General features: G+C 39.3%; 1 protein-coding gene across 1 annotated transcript in view; it reads left to right on the top strand.

The window, feature by feature from the left end:
• Positions 1 to 706: 706 nt before the first annotated feature.
• The window catches only part of RCAN1 (regulator of calcineurin 1), a 43,662-nt gene continuing 26,772 nt past the window's right edge, over positions 707 to 17,596 (top strand). Inside the window, exon 1 of the mRNA XM_086765037.1 lies at positions 707 to 1,024. Coding sequence (XP_086621163.1) covers positions 797 to 1,024 — 228 coding nt within the window. The 5' untranslated portion in view covers positions 707 to 796. The remainder of the gene's footprint in view (positions 1,025 to 17,596) is intronic.

Raw genomic sequence — 17,596 nt, 5'->3', positions numbered from 1 at the left:
GGAGATGCAACTAGCCAAACACTGTTATGGCTTTTTTTTTTTTTTAGGCTTCCTTTCTGTTGTCTATTCAGTTAACTGTGGGCAGAACACTGAGGGTTGGTTGGCTTGTCCTTAAGGCAGATAGGAGAAATAAGACGTACACAACGGCGACTTTCAGTTGATTTATAAGTGTTTGAGGAAGGGTGTTTTTTAGTTATCTACTTGTTGCACAATATTCCATGTCCCCTAAAGCAAGGCGTGTCGTTCCATGCTCCAGAACACAGAGCAGGCCTTGGCCAGTCACCTTGGCCCTGGTTTGCTGTCCTTATTCCCGACCGGCCACCCCCACTCGTCGTACATGTGCACAAGCTCAGCTGCTGGGCAGCCTCGCCCCCTATCCCGCCCCCATCGACCGCGCGTGCGCCGCTGCCCCACGCGTGCCCGCCCCACGACCCGCCGGCTCCCTTCCCCGCCGCACGCCCACCCGCTGCCCTCACTCAAGATGGCGGAAGCCGCGCCTGGCTCGGGCGGGCCACCTGTTGCTGCGGCGGCGGCTTCCTATTGGCTGACACGGCGCCGTGCGCCTTGCGCGCGGAGGTGGCCGGGGGGGGGCCAGGAAGGAACGGGTTTAACCGGCGCGGGGGTTAAGGAAACAAAAAAAAAAAAAGGGGGGGGGGGCGGAGAAGAGGGGGCGGTAAGCTTTATGTGCGCGCGCCAAGGCGGGGCGGGGGGCAAAGTCGCTGCTGGCGCGAGGTGCCTGACGTCGCCTGAGGGGCCGCCGGGCCCCGCCCCGCGGGGGCTCCGCTCGCCCCCGGCCATGGACGGCGGCGGCGGGAGGGGCCCGTCGGGGCAGGAGGAGCCGCTGCTTCAGCTGCCGCCGCCGCCCGGGGAAGCAGAGGAGGAGGAGCTGCCGCCGCCTCCCGAGGCCGAGACGGACTGGAGCTTCGTTGACGGCGAGATGGAGGCGGTGGCGCTGCGGGACCTGCCCACCGCCACCATCGCCTGCAACCTGGACCCGCGCGTCTTCCAGGACGGCCCGTGCCGGGTGAGCGCGGCGGGCGGGCCCGCCCCGCACCGGGGGGCGGCGGGCAGGGCGGCGGGCCGGCTCCCTCTGCTGGCGAGGAGCCGCCGCTCGGCTCGACCGAGGCCGCCGCCGCCGCTGCCTCCGGCTGCGAGGCCGGGAAGTGGCGGCCTGCGGGCGGCTGCAGGCAGGCGCCTTGCGGTGGCGGGGCGGGGGGGGGATGCGGGGCAGGGGCCGGCCCGCCTCCGCCCGGGTCTCGGCGGGCCGCCTTGGTCTCCGTGGCCGCCCCCTCCCTCTGGGGTTGGAGGGGGGAGCAGGCTGCGGCTCTGCCTCCCCGCCCGCTGCCCTGCCCTGAGGCGAGTGCCGAGAGGCGCAGCGGCTCTGTCCCGGCTGGCCGGCCCCTCTGCGGGCGCGGTGTGTAAAGTCTCCCCTCAGGTCCCTGTCCTCGGGTCTGATCCAGAGGCTCGGTCCGGCGGATCCCCTGACCTGAAGCCCTAGGTCAGGGCATAGGCCAGAAGGGAAAAAAAAAAGAAAACCAACCAAAAACCCTACTCTCGACCTCTCTCTTCAGAGCGTTGCTGTTGTGGTTTAGCGAGGAAGAGCAGTTTGTTGAAGCAGCTGAAGGCGTTTGGTGAGACACGAGGTGGAAGGCAGCGGTTGGAGACCTGCAAGCATGGCAGGCAGGCAGTTAGTAGGCAGGGGTCTGCGTGGGCGCAGAAACCGCCTGCCTGCATGCAAAGGGCGTTGTGGCCTGTCGCGCACAGATCTGTAGCACTTGTCCGAGTTGAGGACCACTCTGTTAAAAAAGCAAACAAACAAACAAAATTATCAACCGTTGCTCCAGAACAGAGAAAGGTAACAGCAGCTGTCAGAGGAATTCTACAAACTATCTGTCTGAAGTAAACTGCAGGTCTAGGTGTTACAGGTGGATATAAATATTTCAGAATTGCTTTGCATGTTATTTGTGGCCCTCTTGATGAAAAAGAAATTCGAATAGATTAATTTTTCATCCTTCTTTTACTTATCTCAGCCCTGTCCAGAATTAAAGAATGAGTGAAACTGAATTTTCTCTTGTTTTTTGTAGTTGTTTTTGCTATCAAGCGCTTATTTTCTAGTGACTTTGATTCTGAAGGAGATGCTTAGTTTTTAAACAGATTGAAATTAAATTAATTGGACTTGAAAAATAAGGCAATAATTGTACTGGTTTAAAATCTCGTTAAAATAATTGGCTGTCTCTTTGTGAAAAACGACTTAGAGTTGTAGTAGTAGTCGTCCAACAGCTCAACTTTGCTAACAGTTATAATACCTTAAAAATGAGCTGAAAATAGGAGATGAAGCTACATTGTATTCCAGTTACTTTCTAAGGTTTTAGTGACAGTATACTTCTGTATTGCTTTGGGCACCTGCAGGTGTGATGGCAATGGCATATTTATTGGGATTTACTCTATTCCCTTTAATTCAAGTTCACTCCAGGTATGTTTAGGAAAACACCTATAATCCACTCTACCTACTCTCATCAGTTGCATTACTAGTAGTAATAGTATTTTCTCAGATGGATTTTTTTGTAACCTTGAAGTTACAAACTGCTAACCTTTAAACCTTGTGTAACCTTTTTGCAACCTTGAAGTGCATGTTTTGAGACAGCACTTAGAGAGATAATAACGTAGATGTGTAATCACATACTAGATGAGGAGGTATCTAAACTTTTAAACCGTTTTTCTGTCTCTCTGTTTTGATTCCAAAGAATCTTCAGACACTGAATTTAAATGGGAACAAAGTAATATGTATCTTTAACAGTACAATGAAAAAGTTTTAACTATGTGGTTTTTTTCTTGCTAAAAGATGCAGCAGAAAGGAATGCAGATTACTTAAAATAATAACAAATTAATTGAGATTGTCTCAGCATAAACTGTTTTATCTTAATCATGGATGACAGCATGTACAAGTTACTGCAGCATAGCTGTTGCTTTTGAAATTTAAATTCCTAAGGCAAAGAATGGAAGAATTATCTTGAATAAATGTGTGTCCAAGAAGGATGAAAAGTCTTCCCTGAAGTTTTATAAATAATGCAAAAAAAAAAAAACAAACCCAAAAAACCAGTTGAGGTGCTTGGGAGCTGGTGTTTTATAAATGTGATAGGTGTACAAAGACTTTTAGTAGATTGAAAAAACAGCTTAGGTTTTTGCTAACTGAATCTCAGCCATTAGAATATATAATTTAGCTTCAGTTAATATAGTTATAGAGATGGCAAGAGCTAGCTCTTTAAAGCTGAAAATATACAACTGCTCTGTAGGAAAACAACAGATTCATGGACTGGATACATTTTTAATGTGTTCTGTTGGCCAAATGTCAGGCAGTTGCAAAGAGATAAAAGATGGAATGAGGTGCTAAGGCTGGATCTCAGACTGGATATGTGAAAAGTGGCTTCAACATACTGCGGTTGGATGGTGTGCAAAGAATAAGGTTATATTAAAAGTGGGAAAAATATTACAGAGTTTTACCTTAGCATTTACTGCTTTTGCCATCCAAGAAAATGAAGGTGTTTTGGTCTAGAGTGACAACTTAGCATTTGAAAATTATTTCAATATAATAATTTTAAAAGGATACACTTCATTAGGGAGTTAATTTTAAGAAAATTGACTTAGTTTACTATAGAGTGTATACATAAAAATAAAACTTGCTCTTATCAGTGTAGCAGACGGTTGTGTGGAACTTTATTTCTGTGATGATAAAGTAATGAGTAAAGGTATTGTAAAATATAACATCACCAATCAGTGTTTTATAAATATTCTATGAGTTTTGGTGTGTGCAATGTGTTTTCTTCTGTTCTGTGAACTTCCTACTTTTTCCAGTGTATGTAACACTCCTAAAATACCTTGTCTACATAGTTAGTGTTTTATTTTGTTTTTTTTTTTTTTTTTTCCCCCCTCTTTGGTAGGCCCTTTAATAATCCTGGATTGCCCTATTTGAGGAGGGTTGATCCAATCAAAGGTGAGATAGGACAGCTAGGCGATGGCTGACAACTGTTTCTATTTTTCCCTCCCGTTTCCCAAACAGTGATTTGCACTTGAAATGCTAGGTCTGTGTTCTTGCTCTTCCTCTTCTTAAATTATTATTATTATTTTTTTTTTTTAAATTGAGATGTGGCTATCACAGTTGAGAAATCCAAATAAGTTGTATTGTGTTTATGATCAATCTGTTGAAAATGGACTGTCCTCTCAAGTTAGGTAATAGTTCTAGTAAATGACAATTTGTTCTCTGCTTTGTTTTCATAAGAAAGAATCTGACTTGCTTAAATACGTTATGGCTAGTTTTTCAGTGTCAATTCCAAAGTATTCCAGAGAACACTTAAATACTCTCAGGTTTTCCTAAAGCATTTTTTGGAGGTATACCTATAGTTTCTGCGTCCTCTTTTGCTTTTACTGAAGTACAAGTAAACCCTTTAGCTGATCTTCAGGTTGGCTAATTAACTTGGAAAAAATGCTGTTCTGACTTCCTGAAATATCTTCCACTCCTAACCTCCAGCTTTTTGGTAGTTTTAACACTGGCTCTATGTGTGAGGAATTGTAATTCTTTCATGCAACATGCAGATGAGTTTGATCTATTGTAACTGTATTCCTGTGTACTTATTTAAAAAAAAAAAAAAAATTAAAAAGGTGTCAGTAGCTAATTATCGGAGCCAGCAATTATATTTTTGCATATTTCCATCCTCCTCAACTGGTATTCGGTTTTTAAGAGCCTTTTTGTGTCAGTAGAGGACACTCGGGGTTTTTTATAGAACAACTACTGTCAAATGGCAAGTCCAGTAGGTAATAGGCTTGCTTGTGTCTTGTAATCCTGGAGGGATGTGGCATACTTCACTGATGACTTAAAAGTTCTGAGTACAGCCACAGGGGGGCTAAATAACTTCATTTATGCCCTGGTAGTCTCTTGCTAAGTGGGTTGCCTAGGTCTATTCTAACTGGTTTTGGTTTCCATTTCAGCTTAATTGTAGACAAGTATCACTCATTTAATTTGTGAACAGTAAAAGAGGAACATAAAGAGCATCTAGAAAGAGTTCAACTTTGGGCTACTGAGAAAAGAATTGGTTTTTAGGGCTAAGAGATTAAATACTTTTGATGCAGCTGATTTTCTTTGGAACAGGTTGAGTTCCTTGAATTACTTTAAAATATCTATAATTGCCTTAATCTGCTAACTTGTGCAAGTTACTGCAAACTAATGAATGTAGCAGAAGGTTTCCTGTAATTAATGAAAACGTAGCTTACATTCACAGATAACTCTTGAAAACAGGCTGTTATATCACAATAATAGTTTTTCTCTGGAGCTTGCTGGGAAAAAACTTCACTGAAAGCTGGGTTTTAAAAGAAACTTAGCTTGATTGCTTTTGAGTGCACTAGAAGTAGGAGTGAGCTGGTCTCCTACAGTAGTCAGCGTCCTCACATAACCTGCAGGGTCAGGCAAAAGTACAACTGGCTATGAAACAGTGTCTGTGATTATTTATTATAGTTGTGTTTGAAGATAAGGCCTAAATAAGGTCAGAAATCTCTGCAGTAATATAACCAAGGAAAAAAGGAGTAATGGCAGGTGTATTGAATCTTGTTAATGATTATCATAGATTTAAAATTCTACCCTTCCTTTAGCTTTATATTGTTGCGGTATGGAAAAACTTGTTTGTGAACTGCTCTGAAAATAAAACCGTTGTTAAATGAGCCATGCTTTTAGAAATTTTTAATTGACTTACAGCCTACTGGAATAATCATGAGATGTTGAATGTATTTTATGTTTTTTAAATACTTAGTGAATTACTTGTACTTTACAGGAAGTTTGTCAAATTTTTCAGCAGTATTTACAAAACTTTCTTTACAAAATAGTACTTGGATTTTCTGGTAATCTCTTCCTGTCTCAGTCGCATGCCTCATTAATCCTTTTACTTAAAGTTTGTTAATCCTCTTAGATCACATTTAAAAAAAAAAAAGTAAAGGTAAATTTTAAAAAGGTGAGTGTTTTTACGTGTTTATATTCTTGTGACCACAGCTCTGGTTTTGGTGAAATGTTCCCTAATGGCAATGAAGAAATTACTTAAATGGCATCTGTACTTTTCTGCTTATATTTTGAAAGTTTTTGTTCTGTCTCTACCAGTGCTTTTTCTCAAATAATTTTTTTTTTTGTGACAATGTTCATAGTTTTTTCTATGTTCTTGCTTTCCAAAAAAGCACAAGGTTAAGATTGTTGTTCAAAATCATATTCCAATAACCTTTTTTTTTTACACTGGACAGTAAAAATTATTAAGGATTATATAAATAAATAATCTTCCATTATGAATTTTTTTTTTTTACAATAAAACTTCTGGGAAGTATTTGACTCCTGTATTTTCAGATGATGCAGATTTACTGTGCAGCTGTTAACAGGTTAAGGGAGACTTTTGAGTGACTTGAATTCTGGAAGGCATATAAATATAATGCTGTGGCTGATGTAATAATCTTTGACGTTACAGTAGAGCATAATACCATGCTAATGCAGTTTTATGACTCCTGGGATGCATCCAGTCTGCCAAGTGCACAGGCAGAACTTGTTCATAATCTCTGCATCTGAGGACAAACATAGAATCATAGAATGGTTTGGGTTGGAAGAGACCTTTAAAGGTCACCTAGTCCAGCTCCCCTGCAGTGGGCAGGGACACCTGCAACCAGATCAGAACGCTCAGAGCCCCGTCCAACCTGGCCTTGAGCATCTCTGGGGATGGGACATCCACCACCTCTCTGGACATCCTGTTCCAGTGCTTCACCACTCTCATCATAAAAAAAAATAATTCCCTATATCTAGTCTAAATCTATCCTCTTTCAGTTTAAAACCGTTACCCCTTGTCCTGTCACTACAGGTCCTGCTAAAAAGTTTCTCTCTATCTTTTCTATAGGCCCCCTTTAAGTACTGAAAGGCTGCAATTAGGTCTTCCCAGAGCCTTCTCTTCTCCAGGCTGAACAGCCCCAACTCTCTCAGCCTTTCTTCATAGGAGAGGTGCTCCAGCCCTCTGATCATCTTCATGGCCTCCTCTGGATCTGCTCCAACAGGTCCGTGTCTCTACTGAGGGCCCCAGAGCTGGATGTGGTACTCCAGGTGGGGTCTCACCAGAGTGGAGCAGAAGGGCAGAATCACCTCCCTCGAACTGCTGGCCACACTTCTTTTGATTCAGCCCAGGATACAATTGGCATTCTGGGCTGTGAGCGCACCTTAATGGCTCATGTCCAGCTTTTAATTCACCAGTACCCCCAAGTCTTTCTTGGCAAGGCTGGAGGGCCCTTCATCCTCCAGCCTGAACATGAACTCATGAGAGTCATTGGGATGCCTAACCTCCTCAGCTTCTGAGAGTCTATGAAAAAAATATTTTTTTTTTTTTTGTCTAAAAAGATGGTAGACTTTATGAACAATATGAAGAATTCTAACACTTTCCATACAGAATGCGTATGCAGTATAAACCTTAGCAATAGCTGTGAAGAGGTGAAATACCCAGAGTGAGTGAAGTTAGAGTATTCCTCACTTTGAAGACAAAAGCTTATACACACTTTGTAGACTCAAAGTAAATAGACATTTTAATGCTTGTAGTTTCCTTGGTGATGATGCTGTCTGGGGTTTTTTGTCCATTCTTTCTATCCTAGGCCTTAATAAGAAAATTGAATGAAAATATGAATACTGCTCTGCATATTATAAGGTATTAAAGTTGTATTCAATCTTTCTGTGTGTCTGTTTAGTTTAAGGATGGTGTCTTAAGTCTTCTCACTTGAGTAGGTTTTGTTTTCTTTTTTGGCATGTGAGCCCAGAGTAGGTTTTCTAGCTGCTTCTTCCCAGTTCTCATTTGGCATGCTGAGGGATGTTTTGAATAAACTTTGAATAGATAATTCAAAACAATTCAAATCACAAAGGGAATTTGAATAAGTTTTGAGCTGAATACTCTGTTTGCAGCTGGAGAAGAAGGATTTGAAGCAATTGTACACTTCAAAATTTTTTGGTCAAGTAGTGCTTGACTGCTTTTTTCAAATACTTGGAGTTTGAGGCATTGAATAGTGATTTAGGTGGCTTCCATTAACTGTTGTCTGCATGTTAGTTATACTTCTTGTTAAAGTACAGATAAATGCAATGAAACTGTAGTAGAAAGGCTGATTTCACAAGGGGAGGGAGAATTATTTTCATTTCTGTAGCTCTTTATTGTGCTCAAGGCATTTAGGAGTGCATCGTAACCAGTTGAAGTTTTGGTAAAATAAGGTCCTAGCAGAGAACCCTCATGCTGTAGTTCTCTTAAGAGGAGGTGTTTGGGAGCAGATTCAGGTTTATATTGCACTTGAACTCTCTGTAGGTCTCCTAGGTTGGGTGAAAATAGTTCAATACTCACCTCTATGTCAAAAATGCTTGTACTAGTTAAGTCCTTAAAGTGTACTGATCATTCCATTCTTTGAGCAAACAATGCAAATACCTCTATAAGTAGAAATAAAATGGAAGAATATAATATACAGTCAAGTTTGTCATTGTTTAGAAACAGTTTCAGTAATGTTGCACAAGATGGTTGTTGAGTGGCTTAAAAATACCTAAAAATAAAAACAAATATTGTAAAATTGTCATTAATAGCATAGATATTGGAGATATTAACAAAAAATATTTCCATTAGCGTAAAGTAATGAAAAAAGAATAGGCAAGATCTGAGCTACAACAAGATTAAGAGCTTTAATCTTCCTGGAGAATCAAATGGAAACTTGGAAGAACATTTTCTAGTTTAAATCATTGTCTCTGGTCACACCAGCAAGTCTAGTATAAGTTAGATCGCTATGGAGTGCATTTCCTTATATTCTTTGCTACCTGTCTTTTTTTTTTTTTTTTTTTTTCTTTAGGAACAAATTTAGCTTTGTTCTCCAGGAGTACTGGCACATACCTACCTGTGGAAAAAGAAAAACATGACAATAACTACATAATGTTACATGTGATACTAACTTGAAACTCCTCACCGAACACCTCTCAATAACATAAACATTAATGAAGTGATTAAGATCAGCAGTGACTGAGCTGTACTATGCTGAATAGGTTTGAAATTATAAAAATAGTCTTTTCAGCAGCTGTCATACAGAAAGTTTGATTCTACAGCAGTTTGTTACTGAAATTGCTTATTCAGTTGGGCAAGTTTTAATAAACAATTTTTATAAACCTGTATTTAGAAGTAATATTGATCATTAATAAAGAATGTGTTCTAGTGTCCTAACTAAATGTCACAGGAACTGAAAATTGAAAATGAGGAAGATGATTTAAAAATAGCTACACAAAGTTCTTATATGATACATTAAATAGAAATTACATTGAAGTTTGAGTTTTGTTCTTATATGTGTCAAAACATACTGGAGATCTGGATGTGTGGTTTTGGTTTTGTTGGGTTTTTTAATGGTAGTCTAACAAGATGCACCACCTTCCTCAACTGGGATGTTAAGTAGTTTTAATTGGGGTTGTTTTGGGTTTTTTCCTCGTGCTTTAAGTATGACCAGGTCCAAAGCATGGTTATATACTTCAGACTTTTAAGGCAGATACTCCTCAAGTTAGCGAGGAAAAATTACGGTTTTTGTTGTTGCTATTTCTGTATCTTCTGATAAAGAATCCAAGAGTTGTTTTGACACTAATGTGACAGGTAAAACTGAATGCGAAAGAAGAGTTGGTGGAACTTGTTGATGTTTTCTGTGTACTAATTTGTCAAAAATGTGAGACAGTTCAGAAGTCCTGCTTGGGTTTGTTTTTCTCCTTCCTCCTTCCTCCTTTTTTTTTTTTCCCTAAAGAAAAATAAGTCTCAGACTCCATCAAATTCTACAAAAAAAAAAAATTGAAGTGCAAAGGATTGTAATTTCCATGAATGAGGGGAGGTATGAGAGTGAGCCATTGTGTGGAATGTTTGTACTTTTTTTTTAATTTTTTTTTATTTTTCCTCCCCCACCCCCCAAGAATATGACAATGTGCTGGAAACGCATTAGTGAAGCTGAGATATTCACCATCTTCAGTGAACCTGAAGTTGGGACTAAGGTCTGAAATAGGATTTCGTTTTTAAGTTTTTGTGTGTAATGCATAAATAAACTCCGAAGTCATTGTCCTAAAATATTTGGGAGTCCAGGAGCCTTATATTAAGAAAGAAATGGGGCCGATTCATGAGTAGTGTCTGTCAAGCACAGTGAACAGGGTATAACTTAATCCTCAGAGTTTGTGAAGTGCTATTGCTTCACTTAGATGGCAGAAGAGTAGTCTATACAAACCTGGCTTTATACCTTTTGTCTCTTCCCCCAAGCATTTGTTACTGCCAGAGATAACCAGAGTGGCTTTTTTGTTTTCATTAACTATGTGAATCATTGTTTATTACTGGTCCCACTCATAAAAGCAGAGCTGTCAGTACTCAGTGTGTGTGTGTGGTGGCTTTTGTTTATTAAAATGTAACCTCATTGTCCAAGATAAACTTTCCTCTTTGCTTTGCTGATTTCCAGATAGCTCAGAAGTTAATAGTTGAATTTGAATAGTTTCTCCTTTTTGAGATTTTGTTTTTTCAAGTTATTTTGATGTTGGATGAATTCCTGGAAGGAAAATGCACTCTTAGCTTTTGCGTTGAGAGTACATTGTAAACCTAATGAGTTGGATTTTAGTTACTTGTTGTTCCTGAACTACAAAAGGTATTATGAAAATGCAATGCAGACAGCCACCACTAACACCACAAAGTGTGAGAGTGTGTATCTCTTCGATGCAACAGTGGTTTTAGGAGTGGTAAATGTGACCAACCTGCCCTATTATGAGGGTGAAGTAGGAGTGAGATAGAAGTATTGCAGTTAGTTTTTCCTGTCTATATTCAGCCTGGCTGACGGATGTTTCTGACAGGATATATTGAGTAATTTGGCAGATGATTGGCAAGGAAAAGAGTAAGGTGCTTTTGGCATTTCTTTCCTGGAAGCTACGTTGTAGTTGCTCTGTTGAAAAGCAACAGAGAACTTTATTGAGGTATGCATAGAAACTGCTGTAAAAGCTTAATATTGTAAGAGGTGTATGTCCAGTCTTTTAGTTGTAAATATACTCGGTTGCATGTTGACTTTGATTATGATGAGAGGAGCATCGTTTGATAAATGGATTGATATATATGTGTGTTTGTGTATGTATTGCACTCTTTAAAAAAAATTATAAACGTCTTGGTATCCTTAAAAAAAGAGTCAGACTTTGACTTTCAGATGCTTTATAGGCGAGGAAACCAATTTCACTTTATTTTCTGTAATTGATGGAATACTGTTCTGGAAGCTTCCTTGAAGGTTTGGGCCTGATTTCAAAACAAGGGACTATCTGGATGAAAAGACCTCTTAAAAATCAGAATGCTTTCCAAATAAAAACTGGCTGAAGGCATGGAGAATTGCTTCTCTTTTTCCTAGAGGTGCTGTTTCCTTTCTTTGTAGAGATAGGAAGCCAGAGTAACTGAGCTGGTGAACTGCCAGAAGACGCAAGCTGTATTGTTATAGTAAATTGTTTTTTTTCCTCTTTCTGGTTTTTTTTTTTTAGGTGAAGAAGCTAGTCATAATCCATATAGTTAAATAAAACACATCCATGGGCTTTTAGTGAAAATATAAGAAGGGGAGAGGTGTAACACAACAAATGTAGGTAATATGTTATGAAATGTGTTAAGAACAACTCACATCTCTTGTATTTCTTTATAGAATTCTAAGAATTTGTTCAAGGCTGGTGGTTTTGCTAGAAAGCTGCAGTACTAATACCTCCATTACAATAGAAAGCTGAGGCTACTTTTTAGACCTGCTTTTTGTCTGGAAGTGGGAATATGTATGTTGCAGACTGGTTTATGCAGTTCAGGGAGGAGGATGAACTTAAATATGGGAAAAAGATAAACAGATTAGTTAAGAATTAAAATGTATATTTCTTGCAGATTATGATCTTAAATAATAAGAGAACTTCTTGTGTCAAGCAGAACATATGTACTTGTGAAGTATTGTGGAGAAAGCTTGAGTATGTGGCTTACGTAAGTGTGAGGGAATCAGTGGGAACTCATGAGTGGTATTTGTCCAACTTCTTAGGCATGTGGATGGTTCTTTGCAGGATGGATTTTTTTTTTTTATCAACTTCCTGTAGTTAGACTACTTGGCACTTTGGCCATATCGCATCAAGCTGATAACAAAGATCGGTTGGCTAATGGAAACAGTGATTAAGGGCTTGAATTTTCCTGAGGCTCCAGGGTGATAGTGAAACAGCTGCTGTTGCAGGCAGTGGAAAGTATGAATAACTCTTGCCTGGGGTTGTATAACCAAAAGAATAATCGGATCAGAGACTAGGTTAAATCATTGTGACTTCTATTAAAAACGCTGTTAGCCCATGTGTTCACGCCTCATTACAGCATATAATCTGAAGACACTAAATAGAGCCCACCTATTAGGCATGAACAAGCAGATAAAGCCTTCACATCAGAAGTCAGATAGTTTTCTCTTGAGAAAGTAGTGGGGGAGGAGGTCCTTTGCCTGAGAGGTATATAATAATTCTAAATGCGTTTTAAAAGCTTTTTTTCTTTGGTATATGCCAAGCAAACTTTAAAAGCAATACTAGTAACCTAGCCCATAGCAGATTAAGTACCGTAATTCTTCACAGGAGACGATTTCAGGAGAGATTATTCCTTAATTAACTACTTGAGATGCAGCTATGTCTCTTGTTTCTCCCTTAGTAAATTGCCAAAATAAAAACATGTTTTTGTCAATATTAGAATGCACAATGAAGTTTTCATCTCCCCTGCTGAAAAAAAGTGAAAAACAAGTGTCTAAAGGAAGGGAGGAGAAAGCAGAACATAGAATGAAATGCAGAACTGCATTGTTTTTCAGCAATGCTAATTGAAGCATAAGTTTGTAAACAAAAAACTATTGCCTTGAATATTCAGGAAGTTACAATGGTTTTGGGAGTTATTTTCTAATACTGATCTTTTTTCTTCTTCAATCAAAAGAGATGTGTTCTTGGCATATAAACAAAGAAATTAAATGCTTCCTGAAAGCTCTACTGTTAAGTATCTCAAAAGCTTTAAATGCCAGTGGTTTTTGTTACCAGTAGTGTTTCAGCAGCAAAATTACCCTGAGGCACCTCTGATTAGGTCAGATGGTCATATGTCTATTTTGCTGGGGTTTTGTTAAAGCTAAGATAATTCCACTAGCAGTTGAAGTAATTCAGCCCTTGTGTTGCTCGTGTGTGGCTACTGCAACGAAAGGGTTAGTTACATAGGAAGCTTCACAGACTTTGCAGACAGTTAGGCTATTTGATTGTTAAAAAGCTGTAATTGATTAAACTGTAGTATGTTTGCAAATACAGGTTATGTAGTTTGTCACCGTATCTAGTATGTCACTAACTTAATATGCCTGAGAAAATTATAGTATATTAGAAATTAACCTTACCAAAAATGCATGTGATTTAGGGTAAAATCCAGCCTCTTCTGTGGGTCTTTTTATTATCTTATTAGTATATTTTTAAAATGCTTTTGAAACTTCTGGGTGCACTTGGGATTTTCTTAGAAGTATGATAACTAATTGCAATTATATTGTTCTTTTGCTACCTACCCAGAACATTATTTGAAAATATTTTGAAACTATCTTCCATTCTTCCTTCCCTGACTCCAGTGGAAAATTTCATGCTTTGAAGTTCACAGAAATACCAGCCTGCTTCTGAACAAGTACTGTGGTTTTCTAAAGACTCCTGTGTTAGAATTTTTTTTTCTTTGATGTTTTTCCCTTAGTTGCAGAGAACCTAGCAGAAGAGTGGTCAGAAGATGGAACACTGTAAAATATGTAACTTTTACTTACCTATGATAATATATTTCATACTTAAGTTAAACAAATACTGTTGGCATGCTATAAAGAACTAATCATTTTAAAAGCCCCGAAACACAGGCAGTTTTCATAGTTTAGTCCTTATCTTCCTTCTAATTTTACACTCTCTCAAGTAGTAGTTTTGGCATAATATAGTTACATTTTAAAAATGATAGTAAATAGTTAATTGCAGAAGTATTTTTCATTAAATTTCATCGGGATCATGGCCATATCTTCTCTCTGTATGACACTTCATGTACCTGTGGTAGCTGAAAAAACACCATTACCATTTAGAGAAATGTTCTGGGAACAAGTCCTGCTTTACTTCTCGGAACTGACAACTAAAGATCCAAAGAAAATTATCACTAAAATGCACGCTGCTGTAAGTTAAAAAAAGAAGAGCCGAGGTAATACCTAGATTTAGTTTCACCTGTTAACCATTTTTGCCTTTTAAAGTCTAAAGTAACTTAAGTAAAAGTTGGCATACATATGCAGACAGATTTTTTTTTTTAAAAAAAGTCTGTTTTAAGTGCACCAAAATGATAGCTGACAGCATACAGCAAAGAATACTTGTATGAGCAAAAATGCCCTAAGCTCCCACTATGCTTTTAGGAAACGGAGGCAGCAGAACTGAAAGTGAGAGGAGGAGGTTGCTCCTGTCTTGTGATAAGGGAAGTGTTGATGAGTTAGGCTACTCTGGAGGCGTTCTGGCAACAGCAGCCTTCCAATACTGGAAGAAGCCATTCTTTCCGAGCAGCTGTTCTGCACTCTAGTGCTCTTATCACTAAGGCAGGGACTCACGTGGCTTTTGAAGGCTTTGAAGTGGGCCAAGTGGTTATCAGGGCTGCAGCTGGATAACTGCTGTGGGTTACTTCTAATAGCAGAGTTCTCAGTTTCTAAGAAATGCACTGTAGAGTTGTCATCAGATTTTGCAGCATCCTTGGCATTAGGTTGTATGTGTGCACAAGCTTGTCCAGTGTTGTCAAACCGTCATCGCGTTCTGGTGTGAATGAACTGAGTTTGTGTGAGAGTGTTGCCCCTTTGCTTCTTATGTTTGTTCCTTCCCTTCCAAAAATGGCAAGCATACTCTTAAAGCTGCTGACAATTCTGAGATCTGTGCCTGTTCAATGGAAACAAAATTGAAATTGCCACCTTCTTTTTTGGGAACCTCTGAAGAGCTGCTGTCTAGATACTGTAAATGACAGCAAATTTGAATTTGCTAGCTGAAAATAATAATACCCACTTTATTACCTATTGTAATAAACCTCTGACCCCATAGATGATGCAGGCCTGAAGGTGTGTTTGAAGCCAAAAAGATACACGAAATATTTGCTAGTCAAAGTTAATTAACCAGTATAAAATTATGTGCGATTTCTTAATTCTTACGCACTGCTGTGAGTGTATTTTCCCCTCCATAGCGCACTGAAGTTCAGGTGTCACAGAACACCACATTGATTTTGAAGCTTTTGTCTCTGACAATGTTCTGAACTAGCTTTTTATTTAATAGGCTTTTGTTAAATTAAGAATACTCTAGTGACTGTCTCATGGTAAATTCCTGTAGAAGAAGTCAGTGCAGGAAGTAAACAGAAATACTGAACGGTCAAGCCCCATTGTAATTTACAATACAGAGGCGCTAAAGAGTCTTGTATGACATAGCCAGGACTTGAATTGATGCTATTTAGAGAGTCCTTTGGTCTGGGAAACAGATGATGACACTGGTGTCTATTTTTTGAAGGATGTTTCTTTCCCACAATTAATCAACTACTAAAATTCTTTGTAGTAGATCCATTATTTTAAATGACATGGTGAGTAATGAGACAGAAGGCATGTGATGCTTTAAAAAATAAAGTCTAGTATCACTTCTAAGTAAATAAATTTAAAAATTCTAGATTATAGGAGAAGCAGATGGAATGTTAAGACTTGACTTCTGATCACTCAGTGGTCGATGGTAAATTGGCAAGTAGAAGTTACTTAAATCTGTGTATCTGTGCTGTCTTTGCTTCCATGTTTCCCTTTCCTAGATTAAACCTGGTTTAAACTCCCACAGCTCAGTGGTTGAGACCCATAGTTTAACCATAATTATTAGGAGGGCAGTTGCCCTATCGTCTCATCCTTAAAAATTACCCAAATATAAACTTTAAGTATGGGGTAAAGGATCCCGTGAAAGCCAAGTAACAGGAGGAAAAAAAAAACAGCTGCAACACTTCAGTGCTTCAAAACCGCAATGCGATACAGCCCCTTCCAGATGAGCTATTGGCAGTTTGCGCTAGTGTCGTCCAAGAGCTGAGGTAGTGTCAGCGGAGGAACCGAGATCCCGTTCAGGCCTCTCTGCACCAGGGCAGCGCTCTAACAGAACCTGCTGCTTGTGACACTGAGGAATTGGCACAGCGCTGGGAACAATTATGCTGAGCAAAGGTGTTAGCTTGAAGGTCAGCCATGTTCTTTCTGAACAGTTGGACATGTCTTATAGGAGTAAAGGCCAAGAAGACCAAGAAGTTAGCTGTGTGACAGACCATGAGAGTTTGGTGGGAAATAGTAACTGGATCTGTAAATCTCAACCCACAGAATGACTGGAGGAAAATAAGTGCTAAAAGTCGTAGTATGTAAACCTGACCAGGTCACCTTAAATCTTGATGTGAATAGGCTTGGTTTTTTTTAATAGATTGGATGTGGGAAATCAAAGTTTACTACTGAACAGACAGATCTGGTTGTATTTATTTTATAGTATATTGGAGCTTCATCCATATCAGACAGAAAAGGAATTACTGTAATTGCTACATCCTGCAGTTGCATTTAGTTACAGATGAAATGGTATGCAGTAGTGCAGTTTAAAAGAGAATAGTTCCTGGTCTAGCAGTGTGAGGTGATTTGGTTGGGTTTTTCCCCTCTCCTATGAGGAAAAACATATCCTGGAAAGTTTTGTTACTGTAAGCTGATTTATTTTTAATATAACTGGTAGTTTCTGAGCCTCAAAACAGGCAGATAGCTCCTTATGGTAGTTGACAATGTAGCTTCTCTTGTAAATTCATAAGACCATGGTTTCTTAAGGGAACTGCTGATAAGATTTTTTTTTTCCTCTCTCCACTTCTCTTTTCCAACACACTTAATCTTTTCACATATTTGCACATTATTGCTTAATCTCTCACCCCTCCCCCACCTCCTCACTTGTTTAAGTATGACCTTTTTGCTGACTGTTCTGCTTAGTACTTTGCATATTGTCTTATTTGAAGACTGTATTTTTTATTTAAAATTTTCCAGAAAATCTTATTCATTTAAATCTGCAAAAACCTTGTTGTAACATTTAGATTGCATAGTGTAGAACTGGAAATGCTTGTTGTAAGCTTTTTTTTTTTGCTCTGCTTGGCAGGTTTGAAATGTCAGCTGAAATTTTCTGGGTTTGCTCTAGAAACAACCAAAGTAGTTCTTTCCTTTAGAGGCTGTCAAAAATCAAGTGACTTTGAGAAGAAGTGACCAGTCTGTAGTGGTTAAAAATACAATGTTTATGAAACTCTAACTCCTAAAAGAGTATCTGTTAATCATGCAGAAACTGTTTTTCGAAGAACACTTGAGCACGATAGTGTGTTTTCCTCATAGTCAGACTTGTGAAATAAAACACTATCTCCAAGCTTTTTACAGAAACCTAATTCATCTGGAAAAAAATAAGCCTTAACTGTTCACGTGGGAAAGATGTCTTTATTTCTGTATTTACTTAAAGGCTAAGTGTGCAATAGTAGTCTTTCCTTTGACTAGGACATTA

Source organism: Chlamydotis macqueenii, chromosome 1 (assembly GCF_036417535.1).
Source record: "Chlamydotis macqueenii isolate bChlMac1 chromosome 1, bChlMac1.mat, whole genome shotgun sequence".
NCBI classification, from domain to species: Eukaryota; Metazoa; Chordata; class Aves; order Otidiformes; family Otididae; genus Chlamydotis; species Chlamydotis macqueenii.
The sequence above is the reverse complement of the archived record's forward strand: the minus strand, read 5'-3'. Positions and strand labels throughout refer to the sequence as shown.